Source organism: Canis lupus, chromosome 29, assembly GCF_048164855.1.
Source record: "Canis lupus baileyi chromosome 29, mCanLup2.hap1, whole genome shotgun sequence".
In the NCBI taxonomy this organism is placed as follows: Eukaryota; Metazoa; Chordata; class Mammalia; order Carnivora; family Canidae; genus Canis; species Canis lupus.
Genome location: NC_132866.1, coordinates 4,487,924 through 4,509,887, shown reverse-complemented (window position 1 = coordinate 4,509,887; position 21,964 = coordinate 4,487,924). Strand labels below are relative to the sequence as shown.

General features: G+C 49.1%; 1 protein-coding gene across 1 annotated transcript; it reads right to left on the bottom strand.

The window, feature by feature from the left end:
- Positions 1 to 4,509: 4,509 nt before the first annotated feature.
- Positions 4,510 to 19,588, bottom strand: CLRN3 (clarin 3). The gene is made up of 3 exons (XM_072804884.1): positions 19,162 to 19,588; positions 11,648 to 11,827; positions 4,510 to 6,992 (listed from the first exon to the last, which is right to left on the bottom strand). The coding sequence occupies exons 1-3, from the start codon at positions 19,388 to 19,390 to the stop codon at positions 6,712 to 6,714; spliced, it is 690 nt and encodes a 229-aa protein (XP_072660985.1). The 5' UTR covers positions 19,391 to 19,588; the 3' UTR covers positions 4,510 to 6,711.
- Positions 19,589 to 21,964: the final 2,376 nt, after the last annotated feature.

Below are 21,964 nucleotides of genomic sequence, written 5' to 3'. Positions count from 1 at the left end.
ACTCGGGTCAGAGAGTAGCTCTGAAAGTCTTGCTGAGGCTGCAGATAGAGCAGGATGTGAGATGTCCGTGGGTCCGAATGCTCAGTAAAATACCATGGAGCTCCCAGAGGGATGATCCCGGAGTTGCCTCGACAGCACAGTACCCCTGGATTTTTGGCATCTAAACATAAGTGTAAAGGGAATAAAGAGTCTGGAAAGTAGACTTTTGTTTTTTTCTGCTCAAAGATCCCCTATTCTGGAGCATGAAATGAGCTTTTCACCTCCTATCAATTGACATCATTCATTTATTGCTTTTGTTAGGCAAAAGCTGAAGATCAAGTTTCAACAACACTGTGCAGCAAAGTAAGCTCCCCACAGAGTAGGCCCATTATATCCCTTTGCATTCGCCAAAATAAAATGTTATAGGAACATTCTCTGGAAAACACGTATTACATGTGTCCTCCATACTTGAAAACTTGATCTGACCACATTTGGTGTTTATATAAATGTTTCTTTAAAAAAAATCAACTCCATGAAATTAAAACAAAAAAAAGAAAGAATTTAGAGGCTCCTAAATCTTCTTCTGCCCATTAATTTTTATTTTTCAAATGAGGAAGCAGAGACAAGAAAGCTGTGCCTTCGCTCAGTATGTTTCAGCTTCCTTTACTCCTAACCCTGAGACCGGTGGGTCAGATTAGATCCCCTCCAGAGCCTGTTGTAGTCCTTGCTCAAGGTCACAGAGTTTGGAGAGGAGAAGGCCAGGTCTTTCTCAGGGAAGCCTTCCGGTTGTCCATCGGGGTGCTCCCACAGCACCCAGAGGTTCTCCTTTGAAAGCCAACTTGTCATGGGCTTGTCTGTTTGTCCCACTGCACAGGAAGCCCCATACCTATCATGCACTGCTGGGTCCTGACCTCCCACTTCGTGTCTTTTTTTTCTTTTTTTTTCTACTTCATGTCTTAAGTAGACTAAGCACTCAATAAATATCCGCACACTGCGTCCTCACTAAAACTAAGTCTGTTAACACTGAAGCATGTGTTTTCTGTACTATATGGCCGCCTTTAGTAGGATACTCACTCCCTGCTCACAGTTGTGATGGGGCCAGCCACAAGAGGTTAGTCCTACCTTACAGACATAAAGATTACACACAGCGTGTAGTGTCTGGTGAAAATGGTTAAATTTTTCATCAAAATGGTTAAATTTTTAATCAATGAGGGGCGCCTAGGTGGTTCAGTTGGTTAAGTGTCAGCCTTTGGCTCGGGTCATGATCCCAGGGTCCTGCTTCTCTCTCTCCTGCTCCCCTTACTTGTGCTCTTTCTCTCTCTCTGTGTCAAATAAATAAATAAAATCTTAAAAAAACAAGTCCAAAAAAACACCAAAAAAATAAAAAAAAGGTGAATGATTACCCAATTAAACACTTTAAGAATCCAGCAAGTCCAGTTAACGTCAAATGCCACATGCCTAGGGGATGCCCAGCGGAGGCCAAGGTCTAACGCTTGTATGTGCACTTGAGATTTTTTACGACCCTTTCATATGTGTGCAGGGTGACACTGTGGGGTTATTGGTCTCAGCCGTGTACCTCTCAGGAGACCTGGGCTGAGAGGCTAAGATGGAATCTCTGCTCAGCCTCTCCCTTATCTGGCGTGGTGGACATACCACCTCAGCCTTTTGCCTTAAAAATGGGATTAATTGGGGCAGCCCGGGTGGCTCAGTGGTTTAGTGCTGCCTTTGGCCCAGGGCATGGTCCTGGTAGACCCAGGATCGAGTCCCAAGTCGGGCTCCCTGCATGGGGCCTGTTTCTCCCTCTGCCTGTGTCTCTGCCTTTCTCTCTCTCTCTGTCTCTCATGAATAAATAAAATCTTTAAAAAAATGGGATTAATTGTAAACCAACCCATGCTTGGGCTTGAGGAGCCAACGAGCCCTCCTGCAGAGCATCTAGAGGAGGGCACACGAGAGACAGTGCCGGGTGCTGTGCTGCTGCTCCTCTCAGAGCCGTGAGGACCACAGCCCAGCCATCTGTGAGCCTCACCTCGGCTGCGAGGAACTAGAAGAGCGGAGACTTCCTCTTCCGGAAGAGTGATTTATCCATTGAACATTTTGTTGAAGTAGCTTACTTCCACATCACCGGGCGAGCAGAGCCTCTCCCAAAGGGTCATGGCTAAAAATGAAAAGTCTAAGCCTCTTGCTAAGGAGGGAGGTGGGCAGCCGGCGGAGCGCTCGCTTTCCGAGCTGTGTGTCTAAGACTAATAGTCCTAGGACACAACGCAACTTCTCTCTGACTTGTCTTTCTGCCTTAACAAGTAAACGTTTTGAAAAGAAAACTCTCATGATCTGAAGCCCATCACAAACACAAAAGGATGGTCGTAGTAGCTGGGATGTTGTCTGAAATTCTGACAGCGTGATCAATTTTCCGTCCCTGGGTGGGGTGAAAACACTCAGCAGAAAGAACGTTCCAGAACGGGAACAGAACCTGGGCATGCTTCGGGGCCTCCCACTCAGCGCACGTCATGTGTCAGGCTTCCCACCTACCTCAGTTCCTCCTTGAGCACGACGTTCGAAAGCCAGTGACCCTGGTCATCATGAGTAATCGGGCCTTCCTTCTATTTTCAGCAGCACAAAGTCCTTTGGTCACAGGATGTGTTGCCTTCTCTGGGTGTGTCGTGTCACCCAGACCCCACCCTCTCCAGCTCAGGTTAGCACCCAGGCCAGCTGAAGGTTTTCTTCAAAACCAACTGGCTGCTTTGTTGGAACAAGCTGCTCCTTTTGGTTCTGAGTGAACGGGAGCCACCCTGAGATTCACACATGCGGTGAAATGTAACGGGGACACCCAGTAGGCCGTGCCTTCCGTGGGGACCGCCTTCCCTTCCCACTTCTGTCCCGGAGCCCCACCGCAGGTCTGTGCCACCAGCCTGACGAAAAGCAGTGTTTTGGGAACTGAGTCAGATAGAGGCCGGAAAGCATACCCGTCCGAGTGTTGCTTTGACCTCTGCCTTGCCACCTGCCACCTTCAGACGCTCAGTCAAGTTTACCAACTTCCCTAGTCTAGGTTGTAGGGTCACTTACCAAGCACAAGAATGGTGTGGCCTGAAGTAGCTAAGGGTGGGAGCACGAGCTCACCTTTAATCCGGATTACAGTTTTTATACTGAAGGGTCTGTGAGGGAGGATGGTGCCCGTTATCGGGGACCAGGAGCCTCCACACACCTCGGCGGGGTCCATCTCGCAGCCCTGAGAGCGAATCCTGCTTTTGTCGTCCCATCTCACAGATGAGTAGAGGGAGGCTCTCAGAGGTTAAGTAACTTCTCCACACAGGCAGGCAGCCTGACTCCAGAACGGCCCTCTCTACCCTGTGCTGACTGTCATTTCTATTATTTACGTTTTAGTTTTTGGTCGTGAAAAAACAGATAGAAGCTCAGAAGGGGCCATGAGTGGGCCGGCTCTGAGATCCCAGAGCAGTTTACACGTGGAACCTCCAGCTGTGTCTCCACGCCCTGGGTGATGAGGTTTTCGGGGGTGAGGATGGGGAACAGGGCTGTGTGGACGGATCTGCCTTCCACACTTCTGGCTGAAGGATTTATCTGCCCACAGCATCCCCCCACCCAGTGAGGGGGAGGGAGGTTCTGGGTGCCGGGGTCAGGAGAGCACAGTGTGGCTCAGGGACCAAGGCCCAGTCTCTCTGTGCTGCAATTTCAGAATCAGAAAGCCTCCTGCCTCTGAGCCATCCACTCCCACACACGCTGGGCCCACGTCCTTAGTCAGGCTGCAGAAGGACATCAGATCAGGTGACTAAGAACCTGCCTTCAAGTCTGTGCTCGGTGGCAGGTTTCAGTGAAGGAGGAAGAAGGTCACTGGGGGGGCGATGTGCAGGCAGGAGAACCTGTTCTGGAGCTCTGCTTGGTGGCCGCCTGCCCTTTGCAGAATCTGCAGGCTCCCAGGGCTTCCAAGAGCACCGAGCAGGCCCTGAAGGCAGCAAGCAGCTGATTTGTCCACCCGTATGGCCACGTGTCACTTGCAGGAATACCACTACTGTATGGCCATGGAGGGCTGGCTGCTGGAGCGCTGCATGGACCCCGAACAGTCTCATATCCATGGACACAATCCTTCCCGCCCTGCTTCATCCCCAGGGTTTGTTGAGATGAGCAAATAAAACTCTAATAGTGAGAGCAAACCTTACCTTGGGTGGGGGTGGGTGTCCCTGTCTCCCAAAGTGCTTTGCAAACATCAACTCACTGCTGGAGAGGGTGGGGGGTAGGGGGGTGGGGGTACTAATCACTTTGACTTTATTTATTTATTTGTTAAAGATTCTATTTATTTATTCATGAGAGACACAGAGGCAGAGGCACAGGCAGAGGGAGAAGCAGGCACCATGCATGGAGCCTGATGTGGGATCCCGGGTCTCCAGGATCACACCCTGGGCCAAAGGCGGCACTAAACCACTGAGCCACCCAGGGATCCCCTCACTTTGAGTAAAGAATTAATTTCCCTAAAATTATCATCATAGACCCTGTGTTATTATGATATTGAAGAGGACAATATTCTATGTGATTTATTTATTTTTCAAGTGTGCATGAATCTTGTCATCCAGCTCATCGTCATAAGACCACATGGGCTAATTGTGGGGGGGGGTGTCATATCATGACCGCTGGAACCTTCTAATTCCACAGAATAGTTCAGACCTTCAAAATCGTGCTTCATGTGGTTCCATGACAACAAACATAATGCACATTCATGAAGTAATTTTAGAACAGCCGATCACGGCTACGTCTAGGAGAAGTCTGCAGACTTCATTCTTCCTTAAGATTTCTAAGGAACACACAGAGTTTCTACCTTCAGACACAGTAAGAGTCAAGCTCTTCATCCCCAGAACTGTGAGCTGTACTTCCACATACCAGATTCCTGTTTTGAATGGTTCTTTAAAGGTCATCTGTGATATAAGGCTTGAGATAGTTCACACTCTGAGATGAGGAAAATGAGGAAACATGGTCTTTATATTTCGTAGTGTCCTTTGCATTAACATGGAGTGTGAGCGCCTACCTATTCAGCGATGATTTGCATGATTTGTTACCCATACCTGTTTCCTCTTCTATTGCTTGTCCACATTATCCAAGCTCGACATAAAATCCAACCTTCAAAGAACATGAATGTTTTCAGTTTCAAAGAGCTTAGAACCTTTTCACTGTTGAGAATCATATTTTTAATACATCCAATGTTGCACAGCAAGTTAATTTATTAGCGTAACCTGGACTTGGGGGTGGGCGGTTATAGAGGACCGACCTTTCAGAGAATCAGCACAGTCTGGTGACTAAGTACCTGTTTTATGTGGAATTTAACAACTGCGTTTGGAATGTTTGTCCTGACTTCTCCACAGTAAGCTCTGCCGCGGCAGGTACCTGGGTTAGCACAGTGCTAATTGCATCATCATAGGTAGTCAATGGGCGTTTTTTTGAATGAAAAATATTATTTCTAAGGAAGATTGTTGGAATATAGTAGATAAGAAGGTCATGAATCTCTAACAGCTTCATAAAGGATATATCTTTCTGTCCAAAGAGCTGCTGCTTCAAAAATTACACTAATAGATTTCTGCTCTGTTTGGCTTTGGTTCAATCAAGACTCGACGGGTCATGATTTCAGGATCCTGTCAATGCAAAACCTGACTGATTTGTGGGACATTCAGGCCCAAAAGATCCTCAGAGGGATTTTCTAGAAGAATATCCTACTGGGAAAGTAGGTCTAATCCATTCTGGAGTTTTTCAAAAATTTCCTGATTGGCCATTGTGTTCTTTGGAGTCTGCGAACGCATTTTACTCACATGTTCTTAGAGGCCAACCCAACCTCTGTGTTCTGCATCTGCCTAGCCTTGACTTGGGGAATGCCTGCAAGCTCAGAGCTCGAAGCCACAGCTTAGCCTTTGGCTGGGCAGGAAGCCACTGATGGCTGATACACTCCCATCCGGCCAACTATACTGTGTCAACAGCAAAGGGCTGGTTACTAGAACTTGTGGCAATGTTATATTTCCCTTTTTGACTAATTAACCACAATCCTTTTAAACCAGAGATACATATAGACTCCCTTGTGTGAAGGCTTTAGGACTGTAATTTTTATCTTTCTTAAATCTTCTCACTTCCTACTCTCTTCCATACAAAAAGTGCACCTTGGCACCTCAAAAAAATGCATTTGAAGGTCATATATCAGCACTTCTACCCACTACCAGGCTTGAATTATGTTGACAACCGAGGGTCCAGAGGACCAGGGCATTTACTCCCAAGTCTCACCCATCTTTTGCCTCCAATACCCGGTCCTGGAATGATGAGTTCTGATTCCCTCTGTCCCTGGAAGTCTTCACTCAAACAGTGGCATAAAAATACCTGGTCCCTCCTGAGGAGGAGGAGATCGTAGGTGCTAAAGTGCTTTAAACTACTTAAGGGAAAGATCCATACCACAAACCTTTATTGTCTTAGAGAGTGAGACCAGCTCGGGAGGGTCCATAGTCTCATAATCATTTTACGGCTTTGAATCGTGCATGGACTGGAGTGCTTTCCCCTTCATCTTCCCCACCCTAGTGGGAAGAACCCTTTCCAAGGTGACATCATTTATGGAATGTCCTGAGATACAAGACTATCACAAAGTGACAGTCAACCAGGGTTGCATGCTGATTGTCCAGACAAGCGAGCCGGTCGCTGCTGGGGAGCTGATGGACGGTGCAATAGACCTACTGACAAAATTACAGAACACTGGCTTCAGAATAGAATTCCATCTCTTGGAGCAGATTCCATGGGCTTTCTCTCCTCCTGTTTTCGCTGGTATCGGGCCTTCTGGAAGAAAAAAATGATGACCACGGTGACAACATTTAGAAGAATGACGAGCAGCGTGAGCCAAAACGAGTAACCATAGCTGTGGGTCGCTCCTCCGTAGGTGGCTGCTGGATATACAGGGTACAGCGTCTGGGCCAGCTCTTTGGAGAGATGGTTGGATTGTGTGTTCCCCACGAACAGGATCATGGCCACGAAAATCAAGAACGCTGGAAAGAAGATTCAGTCTCATAAATGATATGATACTTTTTTTTTTTTTTTTTTTTGCTGTCACTTTCTTTCTTGATGGACCCTGTGCTCTGTGGACAACTATGGACTGTCTACATGGGGATTTACAGTCTTCTAGGTACCGGAGCTTAAAGGAACCGTAACACCTGAGCTAGATTCTAGGCACCGACCACTAAAGATGGGGGGCAGTGTCCAGCCAAAGGCAAACATAAGGTTCAAGACCTTTTGCGGAGCCCCTCCCTCAGCCCGTGCCCACACAGCTGCGTGGAATGAACCCTGGAATGAGCAGACAGGAGAGCCAACAAGAAGCTTTCTAGAGAGGAGTGGATGGATGGATGACAAGTACTGAAAGGTCAGAGCATTGCAAACAGAAGAGACCAGGCTACATGAAGACACACAGGGGGCAGTGAGCTCAGAGCCGCGGGGGCCACGAGACAGGTCCTGGCTGATGGGAGCTGCTCTGAGCATCCTGAGCACTGCCCACCAAGGAGGCCACCTCCCTGCAGAGCTGCAGACATTGCCTCAGAGCCCGGACTTGCATCCTGCTCACAGTGGAGGGTGGCGTGTAGCCAGGAAGGGTCTCCTCACTAAACTCGTGTGGGAAGAGAATTTGATCATTGTGTTCTCATCCCTTTTTTTTTTTTTTTTTTAAATTCTTCACAACATCCTCCCCTGGAGAGTGTGTCTGGGTATTGACTTTGGACAGTCACGTTGGCCCAGGTGAACAGAGTTCTGGAGTCAGAGTGAGCCGAGTTCCAGGGCTCCAGCCACACGGTCCCACACGTGTGCTTCTCTGGGCCTCATGCCTCACCTTCCAAAGGGGATCAGGCTGACCAAGGCAAAGGGTAGACTTGGGGTTGTTTGGAACAGGGCTGGGCTGGGAGTTGGGGAGGCGATGATGGCCAGCGGGCATCGGGTTCTCTCTGAGCTGATGGAATGTTCTAAGAGTGATGGAGGGGAGGGCTGTACATGTCTGTGAACATTTGCCCAGCACTCAACAGACATTCCGGGGTCAACGTGTCCAGGCTGTAGCCCACGCCCAGGGACTTTTCCCAATCCTCCAAATGCCCTGACTCCAGGGCTTTGGTGTGAGGAGAGAGCTTTGACCTTGATGACGGACTTTCATCCTTAGCGTGATGGTTCTGCTTCACAATAATGTGTGCATACGAGAGTCCCCTCCTCTGATGCTCTACGCGTCTCACACTCCTTAATTATCCTTCATTACGCTCTTGTGAAATTTCTTATAAAAGCTTAGTCACAAAGGAGTAGGTGAACACAGGGTTGCACTTTTCTCTGCAGTGGGACGTGCTCGGCTTTGATATCAGTTGGGAGGGGCCGCCGCAGACAAGTGCTGACCTGAACCCCTGCACGAAGGAGATGCCTCTCCCTGACTGCTTCTCCTGGGCTCTGGAGCAGGGGATTTAGAGAGGGATACAGGGGGCCCCGTGGCAGGAGGGGGGAGCTCCCGAAGGCTCAGGAGGCTGTCTCCAGGCCTGGCCTGCCCGCATCAGGCCATGCGACCTGCCCCATCACTTTCTGCTCTCTGGGTTCCTGGGCTGAGGATCACATGTGTTGGGACAATCTGCAAAGTCGTCTCAGGCTCCAACATTTTCTCCATCTACAGTGATATCCCCTGTGGTCAGGGTCGGGCCACCCCAGACCGCTGTGGGGCAAAGGGCAGCTGGGGCTGGAGGGCACGGGAGCTGCCTGGGAGGCTGTGATGCTGTTGTTTCCCTCAAAGCACAGTCTGCTCCTGTTCCTTCAGAACCTTGCTAGGGAGCCCACTTCCTCTTCCCTGCAGCCACGGGGAGCTTGTTCCAAGTCAGCCTGAATGGGGATTTGCGGCACTTCCCTCTGGCTCCAGAGCCCCTGGAGCCAGCCTGACCAAGGTGACCAAGGCTCCTGCCAAGATGACCCGAAGCAAGGGTGTCAATGGCATCTTTGTGCATAAAAGCTGTGTGCAGGCCGAGCCTCACATCATCAGGGTTTTCACTACATGCTGCACACTCGATGCACGTGTGAGGAAAATCGGGAGTCCTCAGAGGCACACTCAGGGAAAATCTGGCTTCACAGGGCCCTGGGATCAAGAGGCTATGGGACACGGGGGGGCGTTCAGAGGAGGCCAGACGTGAAGCCCGACGCCACACACATCTCCCTGCGACCCCTGCTAGACTGCAGACCTCCTTCTTACACATCGACGTCTCCCTACATTTCTCTGCCCCCCAACAGCCTCTTCTGTGTGTTAGAACTTGCCCCAAGCAGGGAAAGGAATGCTGCACAGCTCTCTGCTCTCCCTGGCAGAGGATACTTTGTTGTTACAGGTAGGTGGGGATTGAGGGGAAGGCCGTCCGCCCTGCGTTTTTCATGTTTTCCTCCACAAACACGCATCGGCCTCTGCCGCTTGCAAAGTCAGCTTATACTCAGCCGTGGGGACAAAGAGCTGGAAACTCCAGCCTTGCAGAAACAGGGTTTATGAAGCAATGGGCCTTGAGCCCTGCAGGGTGTCGAGCAGCGACGTGGTCCCGGCTTGTCCCTGACGCCCCACGCCCAATCCTGCTTTGGTACAGGCACCTGATTCCCCAGCCCCAGCTCTGAGGGGTCGGGTGTCCCAGGACCAGGTGGTCAGCCAGGGAGTTCAACCCCACTGGAGGCCACGGAGATTGTTTCAGGGACGGGAAGGACAATTCTAGCTAGAGATTTGGGGGGAAAGAAGTCCTTTCTCATGGGGCTGCTGGCAGCCATCCTGCCTCCGAGGGGACCAGCCTCCTGCCTAACGCCAGAGAGAGCACTGGCAAAATCAGGAGACAAGCACTGAGGGGAATCAGAGTTCCGAGGGTGGAGGCCGAGAGCCTGAATCCAGCTGTGCCTGAGGCCACCGTTTTCTTTAGCTGCTTCATTATATGAGCAAAAATTAAAATAATCCTTTTTTTTTTGCCTTGGTAAAGAGTGCTGGTGGGTCCTGCCTTTGGTTCGACTGGGGTGACGGTCATCCTAGGAATAGTGGGGGGAAAGGAAGCTTGGCCTTGGGGAGAGGGTATCTGAGTTTGTAACCAAGTCCTCGGCTTGGCTGCTGGTGCCTTTGTGAGACCAGAGCTGGGCACACCGTGTGGCTGGCCCACAGCCGGTGCCCATTCAATTGCTGGGGGGGGGGGGGGGGGTTGGTTGTTTTTACCACCAGGTAATAAGACCACAGGAAGAAAGGAAAGGGCAAGTCATGTGTCATCCACACATGCTAAAGCAGCCCGGCCCCAAATCCTCAGAGCCGAGGAGCGAGCCTGCCGTGTGGCCGTACCTGCAGTCCCAGTTCCCACCGCTGGCCTGGCTTAACGATTACGAATTGCACCCTTAAAAGCATCCCCTTTAGGGGCACCTGGGTGGCTCAGAGGTTGAGCATCTGCCTTTGGCTCAGGGCATGATCCCGGGGTCCTGGGATGGAGTCCCACATCGGGCTCCCTGCAGGGAGCCTGCTTCTCCCTCTGCCTGTGCCTCTGCCTCTCTCTCTGTGTTTCTCATGAATAAATAAACTCTTTTTAAAAATCCCCTTTTGAGCAGTGAATTGCATGGATTTCCCTTGTTCTGTGCCATCTGAGGTGAGCTCATGCAGCTCCTCAACTGTTACTTTGAAGAAGGCCACAGTGCTCCGGTCAGGGGTCAGGGCGCCCCTCCCCTGGGAGCCACAGCCCTGCGGACGGCCACGGCACAAAGCCCCGGGGATCTCTTCCCACCACCTGCCCCGGGCTTGGGCAAGGGTGGCCCCTCACGGAAAGACAAGAGGAAGCTGCCCACTGTCCTCCTCCAGGTTTCCTGTCACCTTAATATCCAGACCCTCTTGCCTGTGCTTGAAAGTTCCTGGCCTCTGTTGAAATGTGCTCCCTGGAACGTGAAGCCACCCCCAGAGGCATCCCGCAGGTACGACAGGCTTCTTCAGATCCGCTCTCAAGAGCAGGTATTCATGGGGGGTGGGGAGAGCAGAGGAAATCTGGCACCTGGCGAGCCAGAGGGACCCCACTGGACCACGGTGGCCGCTGAGCCTCGCGGAGACCCAGGGAGAGCCGCGGTCGCGTACTGTGACTGACGCTCAGATCGGCTCCCCGGCGGCATTCAGCCCCACCCTGACCTTTACCATAAACAGATAAAGCGACCTGGCCACACCGTACAGAATCACCAGGGCTCACAGGTCACCCACAAGAAGGGTGTTGGCCTCAGATTCTCTGGGTGACCTTTGTGGTTCTCTGTGGGGCAGCCATACAGCTGTGTCATGTGTGGATTTTAGCCCACAGTGACTTATTTGGAGGTGAGGCTCCGTGCGGGGACCCCGCCCGATGTGGGACTCGATCCCGGGACCCCAGGATCATGCTCTGGGCTGAAGGCAGACACTCAACTGCTGAGCCCCCCAGGCGTCCCAGCCCACCCGTGCGTTTAAAACAATGTCATTTCCGAGGGGCTTAATAAATGCTGTAGGCTTATACGAATAACCCCCAGGCCCCTGCACACAACTTGGCACAGACTAGGTCTGCTTAATCTCCCCGGCTCTCGCACACACCCTGTGTGTGTTCGTCGTGTGCCCGAGCAGCGGAGAGACGAGACGCGGAGGCCAGCTCTCCGCGGAGCGCCAGGCGTTCCCGGGGACACTCACCACCAAGCCCGCTCCAGGTGTACACCCCCACTGGTCCCAGGAACGTCTGGTAGGGGTTGCTGATGCTGTTGTAGAACGTGAGCCCCGAACTGAGCAGCGAAGCGCACAGGCTGAGGACCAGGAACAGGATCGTCACCAAATGCAGAGTTCTTTGGGAAGAGGTGTTCAATTTCTCTAAAACTAAAGCAGCGTTTGGTAAGCACAGAGCACAGAAAGCAAACACCAAGGCCCCTAGACCAGAGGCTACCCCCCCGCCCCCCCACGCCCAGGCAGGCCTCTGCACTCGGGGTTAGGGATGGCGGGAGACACCCGCCAGGTGCTTGGGTTAGGGATGGCGGGAGGCACCCGCCAGGTGCTTGGGTTAGGGATGGCAGGAGGCACCTGCCAGGTGCTTGGGTTAGGGATGACGGGAGGCACCCGCCAGGTGCTCGGGGTTAGGGATGGCAGGAGGCACCCGCCAGGTGCTCGGGGTTAGGGATGGCGGGAGACATGTGTCAGGTGGGTGGGGACAGGAAGGGGCGGGACCCCAGGATCCGCCTTCCCTGCTTGAATGTGTGTGGCCTCGGGGCTTGGGATAAGCGGCTCGCTATCCCAATTGTAATTTCCCCCAGAAAAGAGGGCGCCCTCCTTGATAAGCTGCCGCAGGGCTGGACAACGTTCCTCGGGGCATCCTGGCCTCAGATGCTTGCCAGTGGGCATTGCCACAGCTCCTCGTGGGCGGGGGTCCCTTGCTCTGAGCATTACTGGGCTTCCACTTGGGGACACCTATGGGGGGGCCACCCTGAAAATCTGTGACAGAGAGGATCTGGTCAAGCCTGAGATTTCTGAGGTGAGCCCATTACACAGAAGGTGGGGGGAGGGGCTTATGGGGGTGACCGGGTAGCGGGGAGCCAGAGATGGCCCAGAGACAGGAGATGACAGCCGTGTGTACACCTGAGGTGTCGGCCGCACTTCCCGACTTCACTTTCCTTGGAGCCGGGGCGCCCAGGGCCCGTGTGGCTCAAACGCAGAAGGTGACCGCAGGGCAAACCATCAGAATTCTTTCCAAGCTCAAGTCCTCTCAGTTCTAACAGCATTTTATAAAATGTGCATATTTCTTAAGTGCAAAGGAGCTTCCAGGCATGGATATGCACTCGTGCCCAACGAAACACAGATGCCCTGCGCTGTTGGCCACGGGTTCCTGCTTTTGCCACATCCTCCTGCTCCGCCACCAGCCGAGGTCCCTAAGCAGCTGTTTCCTCTGCGCGCGCCTTTGTTTACAACACAGAATGACCAGACACCAGGGGCACGCTGTCCCCACACTTCCCCGTAACCCCAGCCGCGCATTTATAAAACATCTCCAAAGGCTGCCGGTGTGTCTTGGGGTCTTCGGTGATCGCCACCACGTTAAATAAAGTGTTTACCAAGATGTTCTGTGGAAAGCCACAATGACACACGGGAAAAGCAACCTGGGGAGAGGATTTCGGGGTTCATGGTCATATGTTCACGAAGTCTTCGGGAATTGTGAGTTACGAGAACCCTGACAGGGTGGGGAGGTCTGGTAAGACAAAGTCAAAACCTTCTTCTTTCCATTCCTGTTTCTCAGGCCCTGGGAGAGATCGGGAACCGCTCACAGCCTGGCCACAGCTTTAAAGAACAGAAACCGGGCAGCCCGGGGGGCTCAGCGGTTTAGCGTCACCGTCGGCCCAGGGCGTGATCCTGGAGACCTGGGATCGAGTCTCGCATCGGGCTCCCTGCATGGGGCCTGCTTCTCCCTCTGCCTGTGTCTCTGCCTCTGTCTCTCTCTGTGTCTCTCATGAATAAATAAATAAAATCTTTAAAAAAAAAAAAAAAAGAACAGAAACCAGAAAAGCCAGGAAAGACATCCCTTGTTCTCAGGCCCAGGGGCTCCTCATCTCTTCTCTCTCTCTCTCTCTCTGTGTGAACCGGATTGCTTCAAAGAACAGGGTCCCTGGGAACCAGAGGGGGGCCCCGGGACGTGGTGCGCACCAGGGGAGGCGCAGCCAAGCCTGCTCCTGACCTGCATCCTGGCAGCAGGGGGCCCTGTCTTTGCAAGGTGGTCCTTTTCATGCCCTGTCGCCTTCATTACTTAAAAGCTCTTCACTGGTGGTGGCTGCAAGTGATGAATCACTGAATTCTACTCCAGAAACCAACACTGCTCTGCATGTTAACTAGCTAAAATTTACATTAAAAAAAAAAAAAAACACCCACAAATAAATAAATAAATAAATAAATAAATAAATAAAAGCTCTTAATTGTGTCGTGCCCAAATGGGCATCTCTACGACCTCTGCCTGGAGTCCTAATGCTTCCTCCAGAGCAACACAGAACCCACTTGCTCCTCTCTGGTCATTGAAGAGAGATGTGAGCCCCCGTGTGATTAACAGCCCACATCTCCAGAATGTTCTTTGGAAGGCGTGATTCCAAAGCTCCCACCAGCCTGCCCCCTGCTCTGTACATATTGACTCTGACTCTAAGCCTCAAAACATGCTGGACAGAGCGGCACAGCTCTCTCTGCCCAAACGGATACCACCCCTCTCTCTTCTCTTCACTTCTAAGCATCTAAATTGTTAATTCTGATTTTTTTCTTTCTTTTCTTTTTTTTTTTTTTTTTTTTTTTTTAAGTCAGCAGTATGCTAGGAGGGAGACAGATTTCCTGTTGCTGGACAGTGGACATTGAGAGGCTACAGAAACCAAACTGGTGGAAAGAGGAGTAGAGACTTGCATGCTGCCCCGTGCAAGCACGACCACGCATCCCTGGGGACCCCGAGAACACAGGGGCCAGAAAAAGGGAGCTATCAGCCCAGCGACATGGCCCCGATGACCTCACCGCCCTTGGCTAGAGAACATTCTGCTCCTCGGCGAGAGAGGCGGGCCTGGGAGCAAAGTTCAACTCACACATGTCCAATCTTCTTGTACCCAGTGGGGACTGGACTGTTTCACAATTTCCGCTCATGAATGACCCCCAGGCTGGCCCAAGTCCTCAGCACAGGCCTCTGTGTTATGCATCTCACGGAAGAAACCTCATGGCATAGGTTAAACTAAAAATGTGGTCCTGCCTGTCCCCACCTATTGCCTGGGTGGGGATGGCTGAGGTCCAATGGGCCACTGCCCCCTGGGTGCCACCTGCACCAGGGAAGCCCTTGGCCTGGGTCTTTCCGAAGGGTCTGAGCACAGGCTGAGACTCTAGCTCTTTGGGTCGCCCTGGAGATGCTGGGGTCGGCGCCTCCTCCTGCATCTGTTTTGAAACCAGTGGATAGGGATCCCTGGGTGGCGCAGCGGTTTGGCACCTGCCTTTGGCCCAGGGCACGATCCTGGAGATCCGAGATCGAATCCCACATTGGGCTCCCGGCATGGAGCCTGCTTCTCCCTCTGCCTGTGTCTCTGCCTCTCTCTCTCTCTCTCTCTCTCTCTCTCTGTGTGTGTGTGACTATCATAAATAAATAAAAATTAAAAAAAAGAAAGAAACCAGTGGATGATGACCTCAGAGTAGAAGTAGATAAAAAATGGGAAGTAGGCACACCTGTTCAGAGGTGGAGGGTGGGATGCTGCAGAATTTCCAAGTGTGACCATGAGGAAGAATTGCTTCCCATTCCAGTCACCCTGTTTGTCCCTCCCATCAAGGAGGAAGCTCGGAGCTCTCATCAGAAATTTGCTGGGGACCGAATAAACTCTGTGTGGAGCCAATAAGAAATAATTTGGATACTTAACTAGAAAATAGCCATTTTGGTGTGAGGAGAATGTCATCCCTGGAGTGTCCTGGAGAATATTTCTGCCTCATGCGCTTATTAAAAGCTATAAATGGATGTTCCTTTGCAAATGGCGAACATTGCACTTTTTTCAGATTAAACCAGAAAGTGACAATGAGGTTAGGCTTTGTTTTTGACTGTTGGTAACATCTAACAGACATGATTTTTCAGAAGGGCTTCAATTTGGAGCCGACTGACTCATACTTCTCTTTGTATTAATGTAACAATTTAACTTAATTTTAAACTGCCGTATTTTAAAATTCTATTTCAGCCTCTGAGTTTCCTGCCACACAGGTATGACAGCTGTATCTCTCAGCCCCCTCCTGGCTCAGAACTCAGACAATGAAAGCTGGAAATTCAGGGAAAGTTAGCAAGAATGAAGCAGAATAACCCCCACCCGCCCCAGCCCCCCCCCCCCCACTAGCATCTGACAGCTGCTCTCTGCCTACAAAAGTAGCAAATACATTCCGTTCTTTCCTCTTCCTTTTCAGGGCCAAGCGTTGGAATCAGGAAAACCACCTCACAATTGGAACTAATTGCCCGGATTCTGGCAACCTCAGGAAAGAGGCCACGGCTCCCACAGCTGGGACGCAGAAATGTGCTGGGGGCGGTGGGCTGCGTACAGAAATGGGTCATCTGGACATCGGGCTTTCTGTGCGTGGAGATTTAACCCTTCAGGATCCTCTTGCTCTATGGTCTTCCTAGCTCTGGTTTTCCATAAGTTCTCAGAGCCTGGGGGAGAGCCAGTGGCTTTGTGGGTGGGTGCGACCTGCCTCCACCCTCCCTTCAAGCGCTTGGGTCATCAGGGAGGCTGACTTGGTGGGCTCCTCAACCCATGGGCTGCAGTACACCCCTGACCAGCTGGGCCTTCCAGGTCTTCCAAGAAGTCCCCGTTGGCATGCCCAACCTCTGAGAACTGTATCTGGGTTCTCTCACGGAGAAGCAGGGGGAGTGCATTTCCTGCCCTGTTCAACTCCATCACCCAGCGTGGTCATGTCTCTGGGGACAAACCAGTGGCTCCTCCTCCAAAAAGTAGAGGTGTATAGGGGGAGGGGGTGGGTAAGCAAGAGTACTAAGGAAGAAATCAGCCTCCTTTGTCTCCTCGCAATGAATTTTTTTTTTTTTTGCAGCAGATTTACTGTTCTAATTATTTTTATCTTGGGCCAATAGTGCAATTTTGATTCCCCTGAGAACAAACGGGGTGGGTGGAGAAAAGGGACTGGCGGGTTGGGGGGGGGGGAACAGACTGGGCGAAACTCCCTGTCACTCTCATAGCCACCTGCACTGCCTGATTCAACTGAAGGGGGCCTTTCTCTAGACAGAAGCTATGGCGAGCCCACCAGGCCCAGGAGGCGTGCGCAATGCCCCTCAGCATCCCAGCCCCTCCTTCCCGGACCAGCTGCTCAGGGAAGTGTTTTTGGATTGAAATTCAATATCCAGAACTTTAGGAGCTAGCAAAAGCAAAGTGTCTACTGGTAGACACAGGGGCTGTAAATTTACATCTGGATATTGGACAGATTGAGAGGCCACTAGATGAAGCTAGTAGATCTCCTGGTCGGGCTGAGCTGGCTAAATAATCCAGTCACATGCGGGAGAGTTTCCTTAACAGGTTTGACCGATTATTTTCCCCAGCCGTTGACCTATTGGTGGCCGGGTTCTTTTGGCTTGTTGAAACCAGCCATTGTCACCTCACACTGTGCTGTCATCTCAAAATCTACAGCCAGAATTGGCACAGTGTGCGGAAACGTAGCCGAGCTTTGCGATACAAACTACCTTTTGGCGATAGATGTTCATTGTGATCTCATCCTGGCCAGGAAGCTGATAGTGTTCACATCTTAAAAGGAAAAGTTAATGTATCACTGCTGGGGAAGGGGAAGTGGCATTTTTACGGATTTTATTTTACTGCCAAGGATTGGTTTCTGATTTGAGCTGAGCCCCGTGTAGTCCTGAGAAACCAGCAGGGCAGCAGCCGTACCTCCAATTCTGCTCTCCAGGGAACACAGGCCCGGGTCTGCAGCAGCTGAACACCATGATATACGTCCTCCTTATGTGACTATCCCCTATCTTACAGAACTGCTTACCAGTCTTCCAAATTCAGTGATTGCTAAAACCATCAGCAGTGAAGACTCCCTAGGCTCTGGGGGGGCCCCAATAGACATTGGCCAGAGCACCTCTGATGTGCTCTTACTGATTAGGGGGTGGCTTATTTTCTACAGCACCTGGACCCTGGGAGAGTGGTGACTTCAGAAAGTTGAACGTGGCTCTGCAGTAACAAAGAATAAAAGTAGAGAGCCAGGCAAAAAAAAATGCAAATAGTGTGCCTCCTTCACGCTGCCATATGGCGCTGCAGTGCCCACTTGGCCCTGTGCCCTTGGGGTCGTCCAAGACCACGTCTCTCCCTGCTAACTCCACACTGTTGTGCTCACTGCCCTCACCCCGGGCTTTAGAGCCAGGCCTGGACCTCCCTCGCCTCCCCTGAGCTCTCCTGACATAGGTAATCAGGGCTCTCACTGAAGCCATGGATCTCGGCTTGGAACCGACTGGTTCCAAACAGACAGCATGAAAATCAAAAAAATCACCGGCTGTTATCTCATATTTAAAATTTTTTCAATGTGTCTGGAGATTTAGGAACTAGTACACATTCTGGTTTTGAAAATGCTATTCACATACTGAATGTGTGACTGTGTGTTTGAAAGTCTTAGTTTCTGGTTGCTGCAAAGGGAATATTCCTTGTCTTTCTGAGATGCTGAGGCCGGTACTGGAGGAGGTGTGTAACATCACTAAAACACCGGAGGATACCTTGCTCTTGCTAATGTCAAAAGGACAAATTTCATAACTTGGAGATACAACTATGTTGCTCAGGGCTTAAGGCTCAAACTCAAACTAAATATTACATCTATATGAGGTAGAAAATGACCCACATTTATAAGTCAGCATGTAATGCCTGAGTCATAACCCATAATGCTGTCTACCTGCATGCAACACTCCTCAATGCAAAGTCCACTCGAGGTGCTAAATAATTTACAAATGTTGCTTTTAAATTTTGAGAGCATCATGGTATATATTCAGTCTTCGAAAGTCAAATAAGTAGCTAAATTCAGTTTATCATTCTTAATGGATCTTTGTGTTCCACTCCCTAAGAGAGGAGGGCATTATGATGTAAGAAATCAGGAAACAAAATTAGGAATTCCTATAAACCATGCAATTAATAGAATTAATAGATATTTAATATCATGTCCGACACCAGTGAGATATTTTGGAGGTTAAAATCCAAATTCAAGTTGATTAAAGAAACGAACTGCAGATCTAGAAATGAGAGCTGGACTCACTCATATTTTCCACTTCATTTTTTTCCTCACCAAGATGCCACTAATGAAGTTCTGGCCAGAGGCTATTGTTCCAACTAAAAATCCACCGTGAATACAATGAAAAATACTGTTCCCACTATCCTCTCATGTTGGATACCATATCCTGGCTAGATAGACTTATTTATTTGTCAGTAAACTCGATAGTACCGCTTCAACACAGCCTCTGCCAGAACTATGTAGACGGTGGTGCTAATAGACACACCCAGAGTGAGGAAGCTAAAATAATAATGTGGGTGAATTTTCAAAATTTAAAATATATATTCATATCTATGAGCCAGCTCAGAGCTCACAAGGAAATCAGTTTTGAACAGGTATTTGGCCCCAATAGAGGATGACATAAGTCTTACCCCAGTTAACGCAATCTCGCTGTACCCATTCAAAATTAATGTCTCATTTACCTCCAAAGTCTTTGTCTGATTCCTCGAGTCCATGACTGAATTCTTGACGGCTCTTGCCACGGAAGAGTCCGTAGGTGACAATGAGACTACCGTTTGAAGAAGAGTCACTGATAGCGATTCTGCTGCTGACCCATTCTTGGGTCCCGAGCATAGAGCAGACTACGATGAAGGCCCCAAAGCTTGTTAAAAAGCTTGATAGGAACATCAGTATTTTCTTTGTCGTAGGCATCTTCTCGGGAAAGTAGAGGTCCTAAGGTCACAAAAGAAAGCAACGGTCTGCTTATAATATGTTTGGGCCTTATCATTTGATGTCCAGTATTTAGAAATGGAGTCGAATGAATGCTTCTTGTAAAATATAAAAGCTTGCTCTTCGAGGGACAAAATGCCCCGAGGAACATTGGACTATGAATATAGTCGTAAAGATTTACAGTGGCTGAACTTTGGTCTGGAGTTAGGGGTTGCTATGGTTACAGCCAACCAGCAGAAACAAGGGAGCAGGCAGTCTTCCTGAGGACTTCCTTGAGCACACGGTTAATTTATAACTCTTTGTCACATGCCGTCGAAGCAAGGTCGGCCACCGCGTCAGGGCCAGGACCCCTAAAACACGAGGGCCTGTCCTTCCCAAAGGTCGCGGACGCTAGCAGCCAACATCCACTTGCTTTACCCGTTAAGGACGGGACCCTAACAACAGTTCAAAAAGGAACACGAAGAAGATTAAGCCTTTGCTGACGATGCTGGGGGATGTAAAGAGCAAAGTCGACAGCCTCCTTACTTTTAGACCTTCTTAGAGAGATGCACCATTCAAATTTCCGCTCCCAAACTAGATCATAGTCGTACATTATTCAAATCCTAACTTGAGAGGGTCCATCTTTATTTGTCTTTAGTACTCCTTCTACATAACCCTTGTCATAACTCTAGGTATTTCCTGGCTTAGATTGCTGGAAATGAGTCAAGGCACTGAAGGTGAAAGTGTAGCAACATGAGAAAGATTTGTACCAATCTGACCACTCACCTTTACGCAATTGAATGGGCATGCTTTATCTTTGCAGCATTGTATATTCTTGGGAAAATTGATTTTTTCCGATAAGGTATATTTATTTTGACGACATTTTTAAGGGATGGGACGGAATTTCAGTAGTTTTTTCCTTTGAGCCCATTTTCCAGAGTGAAATGATTTTGTCTCGTGATATGCACTTTAGATATGCTCACACAAAAAAGATATCAAATAGAACTAACAAAAATAAAGAAAGCAAATATAATTAAAACTTCACCCTAGGAGAAGTAATTCTGTTCATACGTGGGCAGAGACTTTCATCCCCACGTCTTTATGTCTATGTCTACATTCACGTTAAAATCAAGTTCTACTTTATGTTCAACTCTGAAATGCGCTATTACAGATCTCAACAATTTGTCATGGGACTCTTCACCAATCGATCAAGTTTGCCAAGTAATCATAATTTACTCACACATATCTTTTTGGTGGGACATTTTAGTTGTTTCCAGTTTTTCGCTGCCATATCCACGGTGTGATGATGCCTCTTCTGTGTTTAATTTTGTTAGCCTTTCCAGGTGTTTTTGTGATGAATTCTCACACGTAAAACTGTTAAGTCAACAAGTACATGTAGACCCACGGAAGGTTTCAGCCAGTTTAAACACCTGCCAACAGCACTTTGGGCAGAGAGCTCATTTTCCCACAACCCCATCACCACACACTATTACTAATCCTTTTCACCTTTCACAAGCTAAGAGAAGAGAAATAGGTCGTTGGTATGATTTTTTTTAAAAAAGGAGCAGTAAGGTTAACTCCTATTTGCATTTTGATTGTTCGTTGGTTTTTTTGTTTACACAAATGTGTGTTGACATTTGTCTGTTGACAGTGTTGGTTCATTTATTATATAGGGATGTTCTTTTATATATGATTGTACAGTAAGGGTATTAACCTGTGTCAACTCCACATGATAAGTATACGTGTATATATATGGATATGTGAGTCTACATATTAATTTTGTGGTTTGTATTTCACATATTGGCAGGACTTTTGTGTACATCTTTGTGGATGCTTTGCTGCCTAAAGTTAAAAAAGTCTATGTAGTTAGTCAAATATTTCAGTCTTACACATTGTGCTTCCTGGATTTGGTATCTCAACTCCCAAGCCATAAGGCTGTCTACATATTCAAACCAGCTCAAGCTTGCTTAAAAATGGAAAAGTGACGTACTCGGTAAGGGTACGTGGTTATCTCGCAGTCCCCCAGGGGAGGGTGACAATGAGGACTCTGGGTGTCTCCCGAACTAGCGATTTCCATTTTCTCTGCTCCTTTCTACGTATGTTCCATTCTTCTGGGTTTACTATTTTAACATTAAAAGTCATTTTTGTCAGTATTGAATTTCTGTCCTTACACTTGTTTTTCTCTTTCTAGATTTTCTGAAATAAATGTTTTATTTCCTTAATTATTTTGTTGTTGAATTAATAATGAAAGTATTTAAAACTGAATTTTGTCTCAACATAGGACTTTGCCCAACTCCCACAGATTTTACATAGAGTCTTTTGTAAACAGACATGTAATGTCTTGATATTGCAATCTTTGTTTCTTCCTTATTGAGGAATAAATTTGTAAAATAATTATATGGTGGTATTGTTTCTATTTTTACTTTTCTGTAATTTTGATAAAAGAATATAGTCTTACAATATTTACGCCTTGATTTTATTGATATTTTCTGTGCAAGTCAACTTATAAGCCTCTTTTATAAAGGTTTGTAACATTTCATGTCATTTGATGCTATTCCATTTCATGGATTTGCTATC